This window comes from Mesoplodon mirus (assembly GCF_964341445.2).
Source record: "Mesoplodon mirus genome assembly, chromosome: 7".
Taxonomy (NCBI): domain Eukaryota; kingdom Metazoa; phylum Chordata; class Mammalia; order Artiodactyla; family Ziphiidae; genus Mesoplodon; species Mesoplodon mirus.
Window position 1 is genome coordinate 23,153,863 of NC_138983.1, and position 19,536 is coordinate 23,173,398.

General features: G+C 38.7%; 1 protein-coding gene across 2 annotated transcripts in view; it reads right to left on the reverse strand.

The window, feature by feature from the left end:
- IFTAP (intraflagellar transport associated protein) overlaps positions 1 to 19,536 on the reverse strand; it is a 59,455-nt gene that overhangs the window by 25,280 nt on the left and 14,639 nt on the right. For both annotated transcript variants that reach the window (XM_082629091.1, XM_082629092.1), the window contains exon 2: positions 17,715 to 17,869. In XM_082629091.1, the coding sequence (XP_082485217.1) occupies positions 17,715 to 17,856 (142 nt within the window). In that variant the 5' untranslated portion in view covers positions 17,857 to 17,869. The remainder of the gene's footprint in view (positions 1 to 17,714; positions 17,870 to 19,536) is intronic.

Consider the following 19,536-nt stretch of genomic DNA (forward strand, 5'->3'; position numbering starts at 1 on the left):
AAAGCAGTTTCACAAGAGTAAGTACTATTTCACTCCAAAGGCCCCGAAGTGCTTCTTACAAATGCTTTTATCATTTTTTTAAAAAACAGCAAAAAAAAAAAAAAAATCTCTTGGCAGCAGAAGATAGGGAAAAAGTTATTTTTCAATATGAAAGTGACAAAATGGCAGATGTTGGCACAGCCCAGAATCCGAAGTGGCCTAAAGTCTGATTAGAGTGCCAGATGCTGCTTCCCAGAGTTATCCTGGTGGCCATCCAAACATGCCACCCAAGTGTGCGTTTCATCTTCTTCTGTTTCTATTTTTCATCAGAGTCCTTTTCTACCTTTTCATCTTATCCCTAATGTTCCTTGCTTTGAAATAAGTGCCAGACATAATACACTTTGGAAATCTAACAGCAATATTTCAGAGAACAAGTCGGTTACTGAGACCTGAAAGAGTGTTTCTTTGGGCATTTCTGAGTCAAAACTTCAATACACATGAAACAAAGGTTTTTGCTAAAGGTTTCATTATTCTGAAGCAATGGAATTCCAATTTTCTTTTGATACCAAACAGACAAGTTTCCAACAGATCTCCCTTACAAGGTCACCAACTACACCTACAATGTCTAATGTCAGGCCAAAGAAAAAGGTTACACTCCTGCAAAAGGTTGAAACTATGGACGCCTTGATAAACACCAATTGTAAATTGACTGTACATCTTTCAGAGGAAAGCGGTCAGTTTCAGAGAACTCGGTTTTGAAAGAAACTTTTCAAAAATTCAAATTCATCCGTTCAAAGGCCAGACTAGTGTCCATGAGCTGAGAAGAAAGTTTACACTTACAGGGAAGTTCTCACAGATCAACACAACCAACATCAGAATTCATGACCTAATTCTCCCAGCAACACCTGAGTGTCTGTTCTTCTGCACCATGGTCAACAGAAATACAAATCAAGAGTGTGTTCTGAGTTGTGAAGAGATACTGAATATGTTGCTAAGGAGGAAAGAAAAATTCATGGGGGGGAAATTCTGTGCAACACTGGGTAGTTGCCAAAAACCTCCTGCCAAGATCATAGGGGATAAGCAATCATGCTTATAACAAGACTGGGTACTTTGAAAGTCAGGGGGGTGATTTTCATATCATACTCTAGCTTAAAGCAATGTTGCTCTGGACAATATTTGCTCTTCATTTGCCCAGCCAAGCTACTTCACTCCACTGCTTCTTGATCACATACTCCTTGGTATATGGCCTCCCCTGGAGCGACAGTCATTAGGATTAAATAAGCAATTTAAAAAGCAATCAATCATAAATCAGAATAAGTCCAAAGAAGCTAAATTCAGCAGACAAATGTTGTGTCTAAATTCCCTTTGCAGTGGTCTGAATTCCAACTGTTTCATGTTCTTCACTGGAAAGGGCACAGGGAGGAGAGGATTACCTTAGCCTGGCCAGTCAGGAATAATTGTACTTTCCCCGAGGCTGGATAATAATTGACTCATTACTCACAGACATAGCTCTCCAGCTGCCAAGACACAAATGCACAACCCTAGCTCAGAAAAAAAAAAAAGTGTGTCAAAAGTCCAAGATGAGGGACACAATAGCAGTAAGTTGACATTTTTGAAATGTCCAGTGTTAGGCACTCACAGAGAGAAAAAAAAGAGTGAGGAAAGTGTAAAGTTGCTGTAAGTTTATTTTCAGGGAGAAAAGCTGAGTGGTAGTTGAGTTATGCAACTTATTCAACCCACAGGTTGTATCGTGGGCATCAACTATGTGCAAAGTGACCCAAGATGGGTAAGACCCAGTCCCTGCCCTCATGGAGTCTACACACTAAGAAGTTTAGCCAGGTATGCAAACCACTCAAATAGAACACAACTAACACAGAGGATATAAGGGAGCACAAAGTTAGAGAAGGGTGAAATCACAATTGGTTTGGGAGAATCACAGAAGGCTTCATATAGGAATGGGGAGTCTGAGCTGGGCTTTGAAAGATGGCTACGATTTCAGCAGGTGAGCCCAGTAAGGAGGTATCCCACAAAGGGAAAACTGCACAAACAAAGCTCCCAAGGCGGGAAACACGTGGGGCCTGAGGAAGAACCACCATGTATTCCAGGAAGGCAGGAGCACATATTCTGTGATGCATGGAAGGGCTGCTATTTGCAGGGCTTGACAAAAACTCTGTACTATACCAAGGCCCTTGGGAGTCATAACTAGAGCTGTGCTCTAAGATGAAATGGATGGAATGCGGCAGAGTGGTTCAGACACTTGCATACTAGAAAGTATGGCGCTACTGTGGCAATCCAGGTGAGAAGTAAAGGGAGCCTCAGCGATGGATTTAAGAAAGGGGAAAAGAGGTCACAAAGTGGGTTCTTTTTGTGTTTCTAGAACAGTAATGAAGACACTATCTCCAAGCGGTTATGTTTCCTCCCTCTAGATATCTCAGAATGTTCACTTTATCTTCCCATGACAATCTGTATTATTCTTTTAATTTGGCATGCCCCAGATAACTTAAAAACAACAACAACAACTAAATAATCTCTGTGATGGTGGCAGTAGATATTACGGCATGCTTGCAACCTGTCAAATGGATTACATGTTGGTGCAAAGAGGCCACACATATCATCCCATAAGATAAACTCACCTTCCCAACTGCTTTAGTCAAGGCCACGGAAGGGAGCTGGTCCAGCGTGGGAGCAGATGCAGTGTATTTGAGCACAGCTTCCCTGAGCTCCCAGAATGCCTAACAGGGTGACACCTGTAGGTGACACTGTCTACACAAAGTAGGATCTTGTTTCTTTATTGTATCACTGTCCTTGTCTACTTAAAAATTTCAAGGCTATGCACGAATGGTTTATTTTCTTAATAGGAAATATTTATGACAAGCAGCATCCTCCTAGTTCTTCAGCCAAACCCAGAGTCACGAGGCCATATGCTCATCCAGTGAAGCACTCAGGTAAGGATCTAGGTATCCATGAATAGTAGCTCCACCTCTCCATAGCTTTAGTGAGGTGTATTTATAGAATTCACTTAAGTGTACAATTCAATAATTTTTAATAAATATATAGAGTTGTCCAACCATCACCACAATTACATTTTTAGATCATTTCCATCACCCCAAAAAGTCCCAGGTGCTCATCTGTAGCCACTCCCCATTTACTGTCAAACACAGGCAGCCACTAATCTACTTTTTATAACTAAAGATATGCCTTTCCTAGACATTCCATATAAATACAATCACATGATACATGGTCTTTTGTACCTGACTTCTCTACTTAGAATGACATCTTTGAGGGTCATCCATGTTGTAGTATATATCAGTATTTCACTCCTTTTTATTGTCAAAAACTATTCCATTACCGGGATAGACCACATTTTGCTTTTCCATTCACCAGTTAATGGACATTTGGATTGTTTCCACATTTGGTACCCCCTTGATTCTAATACTGAGTTGGATCCAAAGACCGCCAGCACTAATCCAATTCCATGCGGTGCCACGACATGCTGAAATCAACGCAAAGGCCAACCACAGAGTTCCAGCTTCCCTTCACACCCCAACAAGGGGAAAAATGCATACAGTAATTGAAGCTACAACTCTGATCATCTTATTGTCTCATATGGTCACAGCCTTAGAAACATGATCCTGTTTTCTTCTTCAAATGTATCTGAAATCATCTGCAATTACCTTTCTTAATTGTCCGTGCTCTATCTCTTCCCACTAAAATGTAAGCCTAAGGAGAATAGGGACCTCTCCATCAGAAACTTACTCACAATTCCTGAAAGGGAAAATGTTGTTTCCCCATTCCCAAGGACATGTAATGATTAAGACTGAAAGGTAGACTGACAGACTACACTTCACCCAGTGAGCTCACTGTGTGCTTAGCACCACACTAGGCTGGAAGACTAGGAATTGGGAAGGTTAAAGGCCATGACTTCTGCCTACGAGAAATAGAAGCTATCCCCTTAAAACTTTTACTCACTCAAAGACATAACATTCTGCATATCTTTCAGCCAGCATTTCCATGTCTAAGAATTTATCCCAAAAAATAATTAAATATGTGGGCAAAGATTTCACTACAAAGCCAAAAATGTCTGATCTATTCCCCTGAAAACTTTTACTTAATCAAGGCCTTACATTTTTTCATATCTTTGAACCAGCATTTCCATGTGTAAAAATTTATCCAAAGGCCATAAATAAGAAGGGTGCAAAAATGTAGCTACCAAAAATTAATACTACTACTAATACAGCCAAAGTCATTACAAGGACCTACAAGGCTATCCATGCCTCACCCACCCCCACCTCCACACTCCCTGACCTCAGCTTCTCCTCCTCTCACCCCTGCTCAGGCCACTCTGGTCACTCTGGCCTCCTCGTTATTCCCCAACCAGGCCGGGCACTGCCGTTGCCTTGCTCCCTTGGCCTCAAATGCTTTGTCCTCAAGTCTCTGCAGGCTTAATTCCCTCTCTTCCTTCCAATCCTCACTCAGATTTTACCTTCCCACGGAGGCCGAACCAGATCACCCTACATAAAATTGCAACCTTACACCCCTGCTACTAGCGCTCATGGTCCTCCATACTCTGCTCTGTATTCGTTTTCTTTCCCAGAGAAATTACTATTTTCTAACACAGATATTTTTCTTATTTGTTGTGTTTATTGTTTGTTGTCTATCTCCCCCTTACAGGATGCAAATTCCCCGAAGATAATGATCTTTGTCTCTTTTGTTCACTTATGTGAACAGCACTTCACACATACTAAGTGTTCAATGAGCATTAACTGTATGAATGAGGACGTGCAATATAACATCATTTATAGAAGCAAAAAATTCGAAATAACCTGTGTTCAACAAAAAGGATGACTAAATAAATAAGGGCCTATCCATACAATTACATACAATGCAGTCATGAAAAATACTGTTAAATAACCAAATTTATTGACATGGAAAGATGTTCATAGCATAATGTTATATGAAAAAGCAAGTTACAAAAAGAGTATATAGTATGATCACACTGTTACGAAATAATTATAATAAATTTGCTGAATATATAAATGAATGAAACTATTAGGTTGAGCCCTTACTATAATTCAGGTACTATTAATATAAACAAACATCTATGTGTATGTGTGTTTTATAGATATATAATTATTCTTTTTTTTTTTCGTGGTACACGGGCCTCTCACTGTTGTGGCCTCTCCCGTTGTGGAGCACAGGCTCCAGACGCACAGGCTCAGCGGCCATGGCTCACGGGCCCAGCCGTTCCGTGGCGTGTGGGATCCTCCCGGACTGGGGCACGAACCCGCGTCCCCTGCATCGGCAGGCGGACTCCCAACCACTGCGCCACCAGGGAAGCCCAGATATATAATTATTTAATCCTAAGAATAAGCCTATGAGGTAGAGCCTATTATATCCATTTTATAGATAATAAAACTGAAGCTCAAAGATATTAAATAACTTTCCTAAGACCACCTAATTTGGAAGTAGCAGAGCTTAGGTTCAAATCCTGGTTGTCACCAAGTCTATATTCTTAACTAATAATTGTATACATATATAAATATTAATCAACAGAAAAATTCAGTAAGGATATATAATACACCCATGGTTTATCTCTAAGACACGGGATTATGGCTTTATTAATTAGATATAGGTTTGCCTACATGAAACAGATACCCAAAGTAACAATCAGTTAAACAAGATGGAAGTCTATTTCTCACTCATGCAATAGTACAGGTGTAGATAGCTCAGGGCTAATATGGTTGTTCTGCTCCACAAAGTCATCCTAGAACCCAGGCTCCCTCTATCTTTCTGCTCTGCCGTTCCTAAGACACAAACTTTCTCCACGTAATCCGGCATGAAGCACTACCACAACCTTGCTCCAAGCAAGAGTATGAAGAAAGAGAAAGAAGCCTGGACATCTATTTCCCTCTGTTACTAGTGAAGGCGTGGTTTAAGCTACTATATCAAGGAAGCATCAAAATAGAGCAGCTGAAATAAGAATTTTATTTCTCATGTAACAATGAAGGGCAGGTAGACAGGCTCTGTTCCATGAGATGACCCAGGGATCCAGGCTGCTGGGGTTCTCTGCCATCCTCAGCACATGGCTTCCACCTTTGGGTCTAAGGAGTTGCTCTAATGACTGCCTAGTTCCTGCCAGGGGAAATGGAATTAAAAGAGTCCAGGGCACGTTTCTTAAGGATTTGACCCAGAAGTTACACATATCAGTTCCCCTCACTTCTTACTGGCACATACTTAGTCAAATGGCTATACCCAACTGCAAGGGAGAATGAGAAATGTAATCTTCATTCTGAATGACCACAGAGTAGTTAAAAATTTTACTGCTGCAGAAAGAGTATGTTTTTTGTTTTGCTGTATATGTGTATATGCATGTGTTTTGGTGCCTCTCTGTATTTTCTAATTTTCCTACCATGAACAAAAAAATAAACATTCATTTGTAGAGGTGAAAAGCATTTTCTTCAAACCCTCAATCCAGTGAGAACACATACATGCATTTCCTTCCTCCTTAAGAAGTCTTTCCTAGAAATATCAAAGAAAAATATACATATACATATACATATATGATATTTTACATTTACATTTTTTAATATTTTGGATTCATGTTTCCGTTAATATTTAACTTTGAGGTCCCTCTTTTAAATCATCGTTACCCCAATCATAAAATTTTACACTTGAGTAAATTTTTTAAACTTACAAAGTATCCTCATGGATGAAATACAGAGCAGAAAAGTTACCAAAAGCACAAAATTATTGGAGGGGCATTTCCTAGAAGTACGTGCAACAAGATGCCTTCATAGCCCAGGTGGTCTCCCAAGTCTCTTGCCTGTGCACTCGCTAATGGCAAAACACTCAGATACTCTTCTGGCAACAGTAGAAGTAGACAGATTTCCCTGTGATTGGGTAACTTTGGCCTGCAGACACATGCACTATAATCCTTCAGACTTGGGACCGAATATATGCTGAACCAAAGCCCACCCTAAAATTCTGTAAGCTATTATATCCTAGCCTCTGTATGAGAGATTAGCAAGATCAAAGTAAAACCATTCCTGTAGTGCTTTGCTTTGGTAACACAGATACTAAAATTGGAACAATACAGAGAAGATTAGCACGGCCCCTGCACAAACATGTCGCACAAATAGGTGAAGTGTTCCATATTTTTTGAAACTAGAGATTATCATATTAAGCGAAGTAAGTCAGAAAGAGAAAGACAAATACCACGTGATATCACTTACATGTGGAATCTAAAATATGGCACAAATGAACTTATCTATGAAACAGAAACAGACTCACAGACATAGAGAACAGACTTGTGGTTGCCAAGGGGGAGGGGGGAGGGAGAGGGATGCACTGGGAGTTTGGAGTTAGTAGATGCAAACTACTATATATAGAATGGATAAACAACAAGGTCCTACTGTATAGCACAGGGAACTACACTCAATATCCTGGGATAAACCACAATGGAAGAGAATATAAAAAGAACGTATATATGTGTATAACTGAGTCACTTTGCTGTATAGCAGAAATTAACACAACATTGTAAATCAACTACATTTCAATTAAAAAATCATTCCTGTAACATGTCATGCTTTTTCACTGTCAAAGTATCTTTTAAATAACATAAAATGATGACATTAAACTAAAGTTATATTTAAAGTAAAATAATTGTTCTTACACTTTGGGTGAAGAGTGTGGACAATTTCATGAAAGCTATGGAACTTATTCCTAGAGAAATACTATATATACAAAAGCACAGAATTTTGATGAATTCATCCATCTTCCCACTTCCCTCCTTAATCTCATTTAGGGTGTTTCTCAAAGCTGGTCTGAAAGTCAAGCTTCCTGGGCTGCACACTAGAACTAGTAATTCAGAATTGGGGGATTGATCCCCAGGAAGCTGCATTTTAATAAGCATCTCCCAGGTGATCTTTACATATACTTAAGGTAAGAGTCCCAAGTAAAGATTCCGTGGAGCAGAATCTAAAAATTTAGAATTAAAAAGAAGTTTCTGATACCTCATCTTTGTCAAAGCACATAAATACCTTTGCCTGAAGGTTATGTGTAGACATATTATTTAATCCATCCACCAGAGGCCAGTGTAGGATTATTCCCTGCATTGTATAGTGTTACACTACACAATACACACTATACATAGATACTACACAATACATACTATACATAATTGGTTTTAACTACTTCAATGAAGAGGTGTGGAAAACTATACTGAAATATATAACATTTTATAAAAATATAAAATACTGTAGACAGTATTTTACATTTTTTATATTGTATAATCAAGATTTCTTTAATATTTAACCTTGATGTTCCTCTTTTAAATAATAAATAGTCCCCATAGTCATAACACTTGAGTAAACCTTTAGAACTTATCAAGTATCTTCATGTATATTTCATCTGATTCTCTCCATAACCATGAGACACCAAGCAGACAGAATTATCCCTAACTTATAGATTCAGAGAGAGCAAGTGGCAGGACTGCAGTCTCAAAGAGTTAATAAATGCCTGGACCAGGTCTTCTGAATCCTGCACTAGAAGAGCATCCTTTCCATTACACTGGTCCTGCCCACAACAAAATAAGAAATATTAAGGGCAGTATACTAAATTCTTCATAAAACTAAATTCCTCCAACCTAAGAAATTTCCCTTCACCTTGAGATCATGCCCTTCTGCCTGCCTACACAAAGATGCATCTACTCAAGACAATCTCTTTTATTCATATAGGTTGGAGAAAGCTGGAGTAATTTTCTTCTGTCTCCTTTATAAATAAATGCTTCCTAGAAGTTTTCAAACTTTATGAGGTAGAATAACCTCTTCTATATAAATCTGTAATAATATAGGACTCGTACATTGGCATATGAGAGCAATGCAAGAACAGACTTAAATTATACATGTCTTTCACATTCCCTCATTTTTTTCAGAGTGCTCCAAGACATCCCTTGAATACAAAAAAACCTTGAAGTAAAAAAAAGAAGAAAAAGTCTTTAAATCCGCTGTTCTAAGCATTCTTATTGCTCTTTTCTTAACTCGTATTAAGTGTTTATTCAGTCTAAAATTGAGACTCGAAAACCAAAGGCAATATTCTGGATACTGTTTTATGCATTGCCTGAGCAATCAACCTGTAACTGTACGTAGTCTACAAACATATAGATTGCTATTGTGCCTTCACACATCTAAAGCATTTGGAACACCCAGCACACAGAAATAAATAAGAACAACATATTTCTGTCTCATTCATCTTGTAGTCCCAGATTCTAGCTCAATGCCTGAATTATGGCAGGAATACAGTCAATACAGAAATGACCTCAACATTAGCAGGAACTGGACTGACACTACAATTAGGGACTAAGCCCAACACCCCGAAATTAGATGACTGGCTATAAGTCACACAAAGCCTAATTTGGAGAAGGTGGAAAAAAAAGAGAAAATGGTACTTGATTCACAATCCCTTTTCTCTAATCAGGGATTCACACACTACAAAAACTAATACAAAGGCAGGCTAAGTCCGGAAAGAACATGAAAATGGTACAATGGTTCCTCACTGTGCTAAGGGAGCAATGGGCTGCAAAAACAGTAAGCTAACTAGTGTTCACTTCAATCTATCCCACCTGGAATGAATCCGAATAGGAAGAAAAAAGACACAAAAAATCTCATACTAGACTGATTGTGGTTGGATTTTCATATAAGGAAGATATGAGTTTGGTTAAAATAAAGTTTCCTGTTTGTATCCCTTTGGGTGTAGCTGACCATTTCAAAGAAAATATTATTGTTCTATGGCTGAAAGAACATTTTGCTAAAACCATCCAGATGTGAATATGTACCCATTCACTGAATCAAACTGACCACATCAGTTTCAAGTCCAGTAATTTACTCTTTTCCATCAAGTATAACAACATATTGACAACAATAAGTAAAAATTAAAGAAAAATCCATATGGAACAAATGTGCATGCACTTAATATTGTTTAAATTGGCTACTTAAAGGTTGATAGTAACCATCTTAAAAGTTTCTTTGGCTACCAGTAATTCTTTGCTTGTGTTTTGGAAAATTTCAAAATTCCATTTGCCTAAGAAAGTTCACCTCTCTAATTTATATGTACATATAAAATATACTATATAATATATATGTATATGTGTGTGTATTGAAAAGTTATAAAGAGAGAAATAAAATGATTCATTTATTTGGACATAAGTCAAATTTAAAACTTCACATAATATCTTATGTGTTTTACTGAGAAAATACACTAGAAAAGGTATTTATTGCAAGAAAATATGTGTTAAAAACACTGCCGAAAATAAATGTAATGATTGTAATTCAAAATGTTGTAAATCCTTAAATACATTTTCTTTCCTTATCCAATTACACCTAAACTACAGCAGAGAAAACAAATGACTATCTATGGACCAAATATTCATGTGTAAAATGAATATGAATTGTAACAACTGCAGCTGAAGATTTATGGTAATATCTCTAAAACAAAATGGCTTGATCAGCTCAAAATCCATCATAATTTGAGAGGGGGAAATTTCCTTCTGCAACTGAACCAGCAGTTTTCTGTGTTTCATAATTTGTCAATTTGTTCCCTAAGTGAAGTTATTTAGTGATGACAAAAGAAATAGAGAAACAAATGAAAATTGCTTAATGACAGTTTGCAGATGGTCCCCCAAAGAGAAAGAACAGGTTAAACAGCTGATGATGCTTCTTCCATAGGACTCTGCTATAAAGTAGTTCACTTCATCCAATACTTTTTTCTCCTTCAGTGTTCTATGTGATATTTGATGTTATGCTGTGATAAATAACACATACAGATAGCTACTAAATGTATGATCAATATAAAACCATGAGCTTTTTTTCTTCTCCTTTTAGTCTTTTCAGCAATACCAAAAAAAATCAATCAATAACTGCTTCCTTATTCTCTCCCCTGGGATGCCAGGTTAATTAGGTGGGTTTTTTTTTTTTTAATTGCCTAGTTGCTTTTCTTACCAAGTCCTCATATGATGCCTTCTACAACTTTCTCTTGAATTTAACATCCCAGTGGTCTATGTCTTAAGTTAAAGCAAGTTTACTGCTGCTTGCTGTGCTATTTTCAATAATGCACTTTACTGTTAAACTCACGTTTGCAAAAGTGCTTCCCGAGTTGCCTTTTTTTCTTAATGTGGCTAACATAAAAAAGGAAACAGAAAGACACTGCAAATGGCCTGTGAACTAAAAACACCGCTCAATATTCAGTAGGGAATTAAATGACTGATAACAACAGCACAGAAAATGTGGCTTAAGTGCCACCTGGAAGCATAAAGATGGTCAGTTCGTCTCCAACTTCCGCTGGCAGGCAATCTGCCAGTTGCAAGGGTGTCAAAACAATGCTAAGCCCGCTAGTCTCTATCTAATACTCGACAGAAAACAACTGCAAAAGGCTGCACAGCGAGGATTATTTTTTGTTGTTGTGTTTTCTTTAGGAGAGAAAGCTGTTTTTATGCTCTACTGAAATTCCTTTTCTGCTCTGAAACTGGTAAGAGGGCCAGCTGTTTTCTCTATTTTTCTCTGTGGTATTTTTCTACAGCAGATTTTAAATTCATTCTTCAGATGGGGAAAAGACTCTTTTTCCCTCTTTGGAAGTTTAAAGGTGCATTTCTAATGTTCAAATTCAAAATAGCTTTGGGGACCAAAATGATATGTCAACTTCGGAAACATGCTGTTTTATATGCTGTCACCAGTTTCATTTTTAATTACATTTTTCAGAAGTTGTCAAGTGTGAGTGGTGATATTCCTTTGGCTGAACTGACAACTCAAAATTTATCAGTCCAGAAGTGTAAACCAAGTCCCAGCCCAAGATCCTGAGCTCCTGACAGAACATACACTCAGTAAGGGAAAAAATAAAAGGCTCCTGAAGTGAGAACTTTGAACAAGTCACTTGGCCTCAGTGGGCCTCAGGATCTCCAGGCAAAACACTTGTGACTCATCTTTGTTTCTTTCCCCTAATCCTCTGTCAGTCACCTGTTACCAAGTACTGTCACTCTCACTTGCATCGGCCCTATTTCCTTTCCATTTCCTCCTCCCCGGCCCTAGTGGAGTCTGTTGCAACCATATATGCATTTCTGCTCAGCCTCCTAGCTAAGCTAGTCTCCCTGACTCTAGTTACTTCTCTCCTTCTTTGCCTCTATTTTTCAAAATCACTTGCAGTGTGTGTGTGTGTGTGTGTGTGTGTGTGTGTGTGTGTGTGTGTGTGTGTGTGTGTGTGTGTGTGTGTGTGTGTGTGTGTGTGTGTGTGTGTGTGTGTGTGTGTGTGTGTGTGTGTGTGTGTGTGTGTGTGTGTTGAGATTCTACTATGGTTCCCAGTTAGCTAGTATATCAAATCCAAACTCGGGGCATCATGACATCGGGGCATCCTTTGGCGGGCTCTTCTTACTGTGCGTAGCCATTAAATGTGGATGTTCTTTAGGGTTTGGTCTGAGGCCCTCCTATCTGTGTTTCTGACATACTTCATTCTCTTATTTTCTTTTTGTTTCATTTATTCAACAAATATTTATTAAGCATTGAGTTATTCTACATTACCAAACACTGCTTTAGACACCAGAATAATAATGGTGAACAAAACCCCCAAGCAATCAGCCATCATGGAGCTTACACTCTGGAGAAGTACAGAGTGTAAGTGTTTTAGGGTAGCACATCCATTCCTATGGCTCACATTATCCACATGCCTGTGAATCCCAGACCTTGAGAACTGCCCGATGCTGTATGGAAGGCAGAAAAGCAAAATGGTTCAGGGTACGGGCTCTGGAGCCACAATGACTAGGCCCATAATCCAATGCCATCACTAACAAGTTACATGACATTAGGCAATTCTGTTAGGGCTGCCATAACAAAATACCACAGCCTAGGCGGATGAAACAACACAAATTTATTTTCCCACACTTCTGGAGGCTAGAAGTCTGAGATCAAGGTGTAGGCAGGTCTGGTTTCTCCTGAGGCCCCTCACCTTAGCTTGCAAATAGCTGCCTTCTCGCTGTGTCCTCCTGTGGTGTTTTCTCTGTGGACAGGCATCCCTGGTGTCTCTTCTTATGAGGACACCAGTCATACTGAATTAGGACCCCACCTTTATGACCTCATTTAATCTTAATTACCTCTTAAAAGGCTCTGTCTCCAAATACAGTTGCCTTACTGGTTAGGGCTGCAACAGATAAATTTTGAAGGGACACAATTTAGTCCATAACAGCAATTTACTTAACCTTAAGCCTTGGTTTCCTCATCTGTAAGTTGAGAATAATAAAAATAATAAAAATTAAAATGTAGGGCTTCGCTGGTGGCACAGTGGTTGAGAGTCCGCCTGCCGATGCAGGGGACACGGGTTCGTGCCCTGGTCCGGGAAGATCCCACATGCCGCAGAGCGGCTAGGCCTGTGAGCCATGGCCGCTGAGCCTGCACTCCACAACGGGAGAGGCCACAACAGTGAGAGGCCCGCATACCGCAAAAAAAAAAAAAAGAAAAATTAAAATGTAAAAAAGAAATTCACTAGGTAATTACAAAGATTGAGATGACCCAGGTAAAGTGCTAAGCATAATACCTAGTACTTAACAAATGTTAGCTGCTTATCAATAAGAGAAGGTCAAACTCTCTCATGATTATTAAGATTATTAAAACCTAAGAAAAACTGAAACCTATTTAGAGGTTTTGAAACTAAGAGTTTGGGACAATCAAAGACTAGACCACCACCAGATTATAAAGCCACAGGCATAGCCATTTGTCCAGAACATTCAGACACACAATGTTCTACCTAAGGGGGAATTTAATTCAAATATTAACAAGTGTGAAGGGAGAAAGGGAGATTGAGATGACAGGATTTTTTTTTTTCAAATATATGTTGAAAGAACAATAAAATGCTAAAAGCACAAAGTATTGAAAGTGAAATGAGAACGGCATAAAGAAAACAAGAAACAAAATTACACATCAAAATCAAAAACAAGATCTTTGACCTTGACATAAGAAAATAGGTTAAAGTAGACAAATATGGCAGTTGAGTAAAAAGCTATTATTATGGGGTAATACAGAAACTGGTAAATCTGGATTCTAGGGAATCTGGATCCTAGGTATTTTAAGAATGAAATGAGAGAATGAAATACAAAGTCCTATTTAAGAGTTAACCATAAAATCACAGTAGATTCATTTCAATTTCCAAAGCATTTCAAGCTGAAGTTGTTAAAATTGGCAACCTTAATGGAAATTAATCATTTAACCTGAAGCACAAAATCGTAACAATAATGGTGTGTGTGTATGTGTGTGTGTATGTGTACGTGTGTGTATGTGTGTGTGTGAGACTATGAGTGCTTGAGAACACAAACTATATCTTAATTGTTTTTGAATCCCTAGCATCTAAAACAAGAAACTCAGATCATAACAAGACACAGAGGATTACTGAATGAATAAATGAATGAATGCATTAATAGAAAATCAAGTATAATTATTTATACCTGTGTTTTTGTAACCTAAAGAAAGATGGAAACATAACAGATAAGGAGGAAGAAGCATTTTTTCCTTTAGACAAATAGTCTAGTATAAATTAATTATATTCACAAAGAAACTGAAATACCAAAGACTGAAAGTCAGCCTCTTATCATTATCCACAATAATGTCAAAAATATAATGTCTTCACCGATAATGAACAAAACCAAAATCTGCATGCTGATTTTCTAATACAAATCTTAAACTCGGTCTTACTTTCTTGAACTGATGACACTAATTGAGAATTCAATTATAAATGTCTGCTTAAAACTAATAAGTAATATGTCTCTTTAAACATTTTGACAAAACACTGGAGTTATCATCAACTATGCACTGTGATTATTAAAACCAGAGCTGCTTTTTAAAAAAACTACAAAACATGGTCAACATAAATGTACTACAGTTACAGTCATGGTACAATATTAACAGTGTCCAACTGTTTTCCAAGCATCTGAAGGAGTAATGTGAATTTCTTCAATAAGTTTAATTTTTTCCAGGGAAATATTTTTAATAGGATAACTGACCCCTTTAACACTCTTGGAAAGAAAATGAATCCCATAAACATTCTGGCATATAACTATTATAAAAATAAATAGGGGCTTCCCTGGTGGCGCAGTGGTTGAGAGTCCGCCTGCCGATGCAGGAGGCACGGGTTCGTGCCCCAGTCTGGGAGGATCCCACATGCCGCAGAGTGGCTGGGCCCGTGAGCCATGGCCGCTGAGCCTGCGCATCCGGAGCCTGTGCTCCGCAATGGGAGACGCCACAGCACTGAGAGGCCCGAGTACCGCAAAAAAAAAATAACAAACAAACAAACAAACAAATAAATAAATAAAGAGAACAGTCAGTGGAAATGGTAATGTACTTGAGATACTAAACTTACTAAAGAAATGTACATAAGTATATGTGGTGATAGCCAGTTTAACACAGAAAAGATTCCACTTCATATCAGCAAAACAACCAAATACACTAAGACAAATGAAGGGCTGGAAAGAAGGAGAAAACTTTGAAGAAACAGCTTTCATATCTTCCATCAAACAGAACACACTGACTGATCAATTCTGCTGACTATCATTCAACTCTTAGGCCTGACCCTAAGTACTATTTGGTTTTTCAGAAGGTATCTAAATGTTTCTGGGGGGAAAAAAAGGACACTTACTGATGTAAGACATATTTTTCCACTCACAAATCTTTGCTGTAGGAGGAATTTTTTCAGGTCATTAGTTTATAATGTGAACTGGCGCCTAGGGACATTTTCAAAGGGAAAAAACTAGTGTGCTTGGAGCTGCAGTTTATATGACTTGTGTCATCATTTATTTCAGCTCAGTTTGGGGCCTAAAACTGAACTCAAAATGAAGTCACCACATCTGCAACAGTTTCTCTTGGCATGGAATGAGCATACAGAAATTTGAAAAAAGAACAGACCACTTATCCCAAAAACAAAAACAGCATAACCTCCTTAGAACATCCAAGTCCTTGCAAGAAGTTCTTAGTCTTTCAGAGTACAAAAATAAAGTCAGCCTTACGAATAAATTTCCAAAATAATTTGGATTATCAAAATGCCACTGGCATACCAAAATGCATTAATTCTGCCAGTTTTACCCTTGCTTCCACACCCTACCCCAGCCATTCATACTGCCATGTTTGGCTCTGGAAAACATGGAACTAACTCATTAGGCTCAGAGAAAGCAAGATCTTCCTAAATCCATGTGCATAGACCAAAAGATGATTTGGCCATTATCAAGATTAATTTGATCCACATATCATGCCAAAATAGATCATTCACAGCCCAAGTTAACAAGAATTTCCTAAATTCTCTGTTTCCCTTAAATGTAAACAAAATAGATAATGATATTCCCACTACCTGGCACAATAAAAGAATCAGGTTGGAATCACTTTTCCTTTTCTTCATTATAACTACCCTTCTTTTACATTTCTTAAGGACACGTGAACTAAGACTTCAAATCATGAAGTCAGGTATCCTGAGATTGTCATGACCAGATGCACATTGGACTCCACTTACGAGCTGAGTCAACAGTCTCCCGAATGTGGATCCCATGACCCAGAAAGGACCAAGGTTGAGAACAAGAACTCAATGCCTACAGGAGCCACTTAAGTGAAGGAAGCAGGCAGGGTATACACAGGTTTTTCAAGTGTGTGAGAGCCCGAGAGTGTGTCAAATGAGGGAGGTCACATGGCAAGGGCTCCTGAACTCCAGCTGATATTGCCATCGGGGAAATAAGAGGTAACCGACCTTCTCACTTAATCAGAAGAAAAAAGCAAATCAAGATCTTTATGTAAAATTTCCAACTTTTTTTTTTTTTTTGCGGTACATGGACCTCTCACTGTTGTGGCCTCTCCCATTGCGGAGCACAGGCTCCAGACACGCAGGCTCAGCGGCCATGGCCGCTCCGCGGCATGTGGGATCTTCCCGGACCGGGGCACGAACCCGTGTCCCCTGCATCGGCAGGCGGACTCGCAACCACTGCACCACCAGGGAAGCCCCGAAAATTTCCAACTTTTAACTGTTGGCTCAATAAAACAACAATACTGCATGAGGCAAGCAAACACATCACGAGAAACACACAGCACCCTTTGGCCTTTAGGGTTTTCGTTATCACTCAGGTCTAAAAGGTTGTTTCCATTCTACAGAAAACATAGCATCATCATCATCACAACAACAATAATAATACTAATACCTAGCCGTCACTAAGCACGTACGTGCTAGCCACTATGCCAACAGTTTTACGTGGATTATCTCAAATAACCTTCAGCAACCTTTAAGGTACTATTATTATCCCCTCTTTACTCAGTGACCTCCCCCCAAAGCAGAAAGTGGCTATGGCAGAATCCAAAAGTGTGCAGTGTAACTCCACACCCTACACTATGCTAGATTGCTTCAATGTTTTCAGTATGCTTTTAAAAACGTCCACTTTTTTGCACTTGTGTTTCTTCAAAAATAAAACGAAGGGATTATACTAAATGATTTCTCAAGTCCTCTTTAGTTCTCTAATTCAATGGCTCTGACTCCGTAATACAACTCTTGACTGGATAAAAACGTTAGTATTTACATGCATCAGTTGCAAATGCCCTGATGAGAATTACCTGATCAAAGAGATAGAATGAATGAATGCTCATTCAATAGTCTTTCTGAAAAAGACAGCAAAGACCTAAAACTATAATAAAATTCATTGTCTCAACTGCTATAGAAAGTTTACTTCTCCATTTTACCTTTTGAAAGATGAGCGAAAGTGCTCAGAAATTCTTCATATGTTTGCTCGTGACAATTAACAAACTTATCCAAGACTTCTTCAATATGCCGATCTTCATCCATCACCTCCAATTCTGGTACCTGGCAGGCATTCCTATTCATGAAGCCACATTCTCTGTAAGACAAAGAAAAACATGAGCTACAGAGAGTTGTGCAGTACCAGCCTCTCCTAAAAATACTCCAGATGTGTAGGTAGAAGAATTCCAAGGCCCTAAAAGGACAAATCAAGATAGTTAGTAGATCAATAAACCCTAGTTCAAGACACCAGAGTTTTATTCCTATCTCAACTGCTGAACTGTTAACTAACACAATTTTATTTTTGCTTCAGTTCCTCATTTCCATCTTCTTAATTCACAGGAATATCATCCCACTGTTACACAATTAGAAACCCAAAATCTTTCAAGGTAAGGTGAACTTCAAAGAATATGTCAAACAACCACCCTTCCAATGACAATAGTGGCTAATATTTATTAGTTCCTTTTGAGCACTTATTAGGTAACAGGTGTTGTTCCGAGCACTTTTATGTTAACTTCGTAACAATTCTAGCTCAGATCACAGAGCCAGTAGGCAGAAGTGTCAGTTCTAGAAGTGTGATCCTAGAACCCATGCCCTTAAGTACTTCACTATGTTTCTCTAACCGTTGCATGACACACACATACCCCCCCATACTACTGTACTACTGCTGCCGAACAGCTGACCTGTCTGTGCTTTAACACATCCAGACACTGGAAACTCTGAATGTTCCAAAGAAGCCTTTGGACAGCTCTGTTAAAGCCTCCTTCTAAGACGGAGCCTAAATCTGTCTCCCTGTACCCTACCCCAACTAGTCCTGAGTCCCTGGATGGGACTGAATAATTTCAATCCTTTTTATCCGTGATATCCTTTCAAATATTTGAACAAGCCTATACTGTCCTTTCTCAATCTTCTCATTTCATTCACTTAATTTCTTTTTCAAAACCCAGTTCAGAATTCAGTTTCTCTTTGAAAGCTTTAGCTTCCCATCTCCCATCATCACAGGAAGAGCAAATCATTTGCTCAAATTTCTGTACTGCCTTTCTATACTGTGTCTACCGTTCCACTTATCACATTGAATTGTAAATAGCTGTATACATTTCTCTGCCCTCTATTAGACTTAGAGCCCGTAAAAGGCAGGGTCCATGTCTTTTCATAGCTCAGGAGGTGGCATAGAGCTGGCAGTCCATCAGTCTTAAGCTAAAATTACGCATGTGAGGAGGTACTGTAGTCAGATATTGCTAGAAGCTGGCAAAAGACTCAACTAAACCTGCCCAACCACTATATCTGTACCTTGTATGACATGGCTTTGGGTCCTTTCACCCTTTTGATCAATCTACCTGGAAAAGATTTCACACTGCCTGCATTCCTTTAAAATATGCCATCCAGAAATGAAGACAAGGCTCCAGGTATCGTCTGGAGACAGTGAGATTTGACTAACTCTCACATTCCAAATGTTACACTCCTGCTGTATACCTGAAGCTCACGTTCACATGCTAATGGCCCCTTCACATTGTCAGCTCATTGACCGCTTCGCTAACTAAATGCCTCAATCCCTGCGGAGTTTGAACTTTGTCTTTAGTTGTGATATTTCATCTTGTTAAATTCCAGTCATTCTGTGTGAAATATGATTCTTACACAGCTTTGAGAAAAATGACTATCTACAGAAAGCAGAATGACAGCCTAAGCACCCAGTGTAATTCATGAGGGATAATAAAAAGGAGGGGTTCTCTGATACTGTAGAGACACCATGGTTCTTCTATTTTTCCA